Source organism: Phytophthora parasitica, assembly GCF_000247585.1.
Source record: "Phytophthora parasitica INRA-310 unplaced genomic scaffold supercont2.63, whole genome shotgun sequence".
Taxonomy (NCBI): domain Eukaryota; phylum Oomycota; class Peronosporomycetes; order Peronosporales; family Peronosporaceae; genus Phytophthora; species Phytophthora nicotianae.
The window spans coordinates 133,983-135,368 of NW_008649049.1; the positions used below are offsets into that span (position 1 = coordinate 133,983).

Genomic DNA, 1,386 nt, shown 5'->3' on the forward strand with positions numbered 1-1,386 from the left:
CCGGGAACTCGGGGTTACCAGCGCGTTGCTGACGGATGAGCGAGTGTCCGTCCAGCGGCTGGAAGCTGAGCTCGCGTCCGTGGCCAGCATCCGAGAGGAGCATAGACGTCTCCAGGTTTCTTCCGCCGTGGCTGCCCGTCGATCTCAGCGCCAGATCGAGATCCTAGAGAGGCAAGTTGCCGATCTCCGTAGTCAGCTCACAGCCTTGACAAGGCATCCCGATCTCGGTTCTGCGCCGCCACCTGCGTTAGCTCGTCGCCTTCAAGTCCAAGATCGCGAGATGCGATCGTCTCGAGATCGCATTGCCACACTGGAGAGGTCTGAAAAGGCCTTAGAGGACGCCACGGCACAGCTTCGACGTCAAGCGGAAGCTGGGAACCGCCGCCTGGCTCGGCTTCGTGAGGAATGTGGCGAATATCAGGAACGACTGGAGTCCCTTCGGGATGAGCGTGATCAAGCGAACACCCAGCTGCGTGGGATACGTGAACGGCTGACTAAGACTCGCTCCGAGCTTCAATCTCAAGGTAACCCTTCGTGCCCACGTTCTCGATCGTGGGTTGGTACTAACACATTGGTCGATCTGGTCCTCCGCCGAACATATCACCTCCATGCGCTCATCCATGTCTTGGTTAGAGGGGCAAGTAGCCCAGTGGAGAGGGGCCAACACCGAATCGCAAGCTACTCTGACGGAACGTACCGCCGAGACCGAGCTTCTGCGGCAAGATCAAGATCGACTGAGCCGCGTTTATAACGAACTTCGTGATCACTACGCAGAGGCGTACACTCGGTTTTCCGCAGTCGCTTCTGCGATGGGACAAACTGTCACATTGCCACCTCCGTCCAATTTCGTCCAGGCCGAGCCTCGGGAAAGACATTGCCCAACTCCAACGCCGCCTCCACCTAGCTCCATTCGCGATAGGCCTGCGGGGTTGTCTCCCTCCACGCGTGCACCTAAGAGTGCGCGAACTCCCTTCTCCTCTTCCGCACCCAGAGATACGACATCAGCTGAACAGGCATTGCCCGCACCTTCACCTCAGCCGTCGACTAGCGCCAACAACGATGTCGTCGGTTCTGCGGCAGCCACTCGATCTGGATCCTCTTTCATTAGTCCGGCCGCGGCTCAGGGTACGACTGACCTGGTTGGGACCTCGTCCCGTTCAGTGGAATATAACGCACGTGATTCCGACCTGTTCGGCTCCGAAGATGACGATGAGGACCCCAACTACCTTGCGGCGTTAGCCAGGTCGAGAGCCGAGCTTCGTCGATCTCACTCGCACGAAGAGCACCGTACCGATCTTGTCCAACGTCTTCCTGCCGCCCCTAATCCTGATGACGACGGCTCGTCAAGTAGCACGGCGAACAGCTCTTCAGATCATTCTGGCCGGG

General features: G+C 58.7%; 2 protein-coding genes across 2 annotated transcripts; one reads left to right on the forward strand and one right to left on the reverse strand.

Moving 5' to 3' along the window:
* Positions 1 to 331: 331 nt before the first annotated feature.
* On the reverse strand, positions 332 to 622 carry PPTG_24021 (hypothetical protein; the record flags this gene model as incomplete). The annotated part of the gene is made up of 1 exon (XM_008914709.1): positions 332 to 622. The coding sequence occupies one exon, from the start codon at positions 620 to 622 to the stop codon at positions 332 to 334; it is 291 nt and encodes a 96-aa protein (XP_008912957.1).
* Positions 623 to 1,059: 437 nt separating this feature from the next.
* PPTG_17093 (hypothetical protein) lies at positions 1,060 to 1,239 on the forward strand (the record flags this gene model as incomplete). Its single annotated transcript, XM_008914710.1, has 1 exon — positions 1,060 to 1,239. The coding sequence occupies one exon, from the start codon at positions 1,060 to 1,062 to the stop codon at positions 1,237 to 1,239; it is 180 nt and encodes a 59-aa protein (XP_008912958.1).
* Between the last annotated feature and the right edge of the window lie 147 nt (positions 1,240 to 1,386).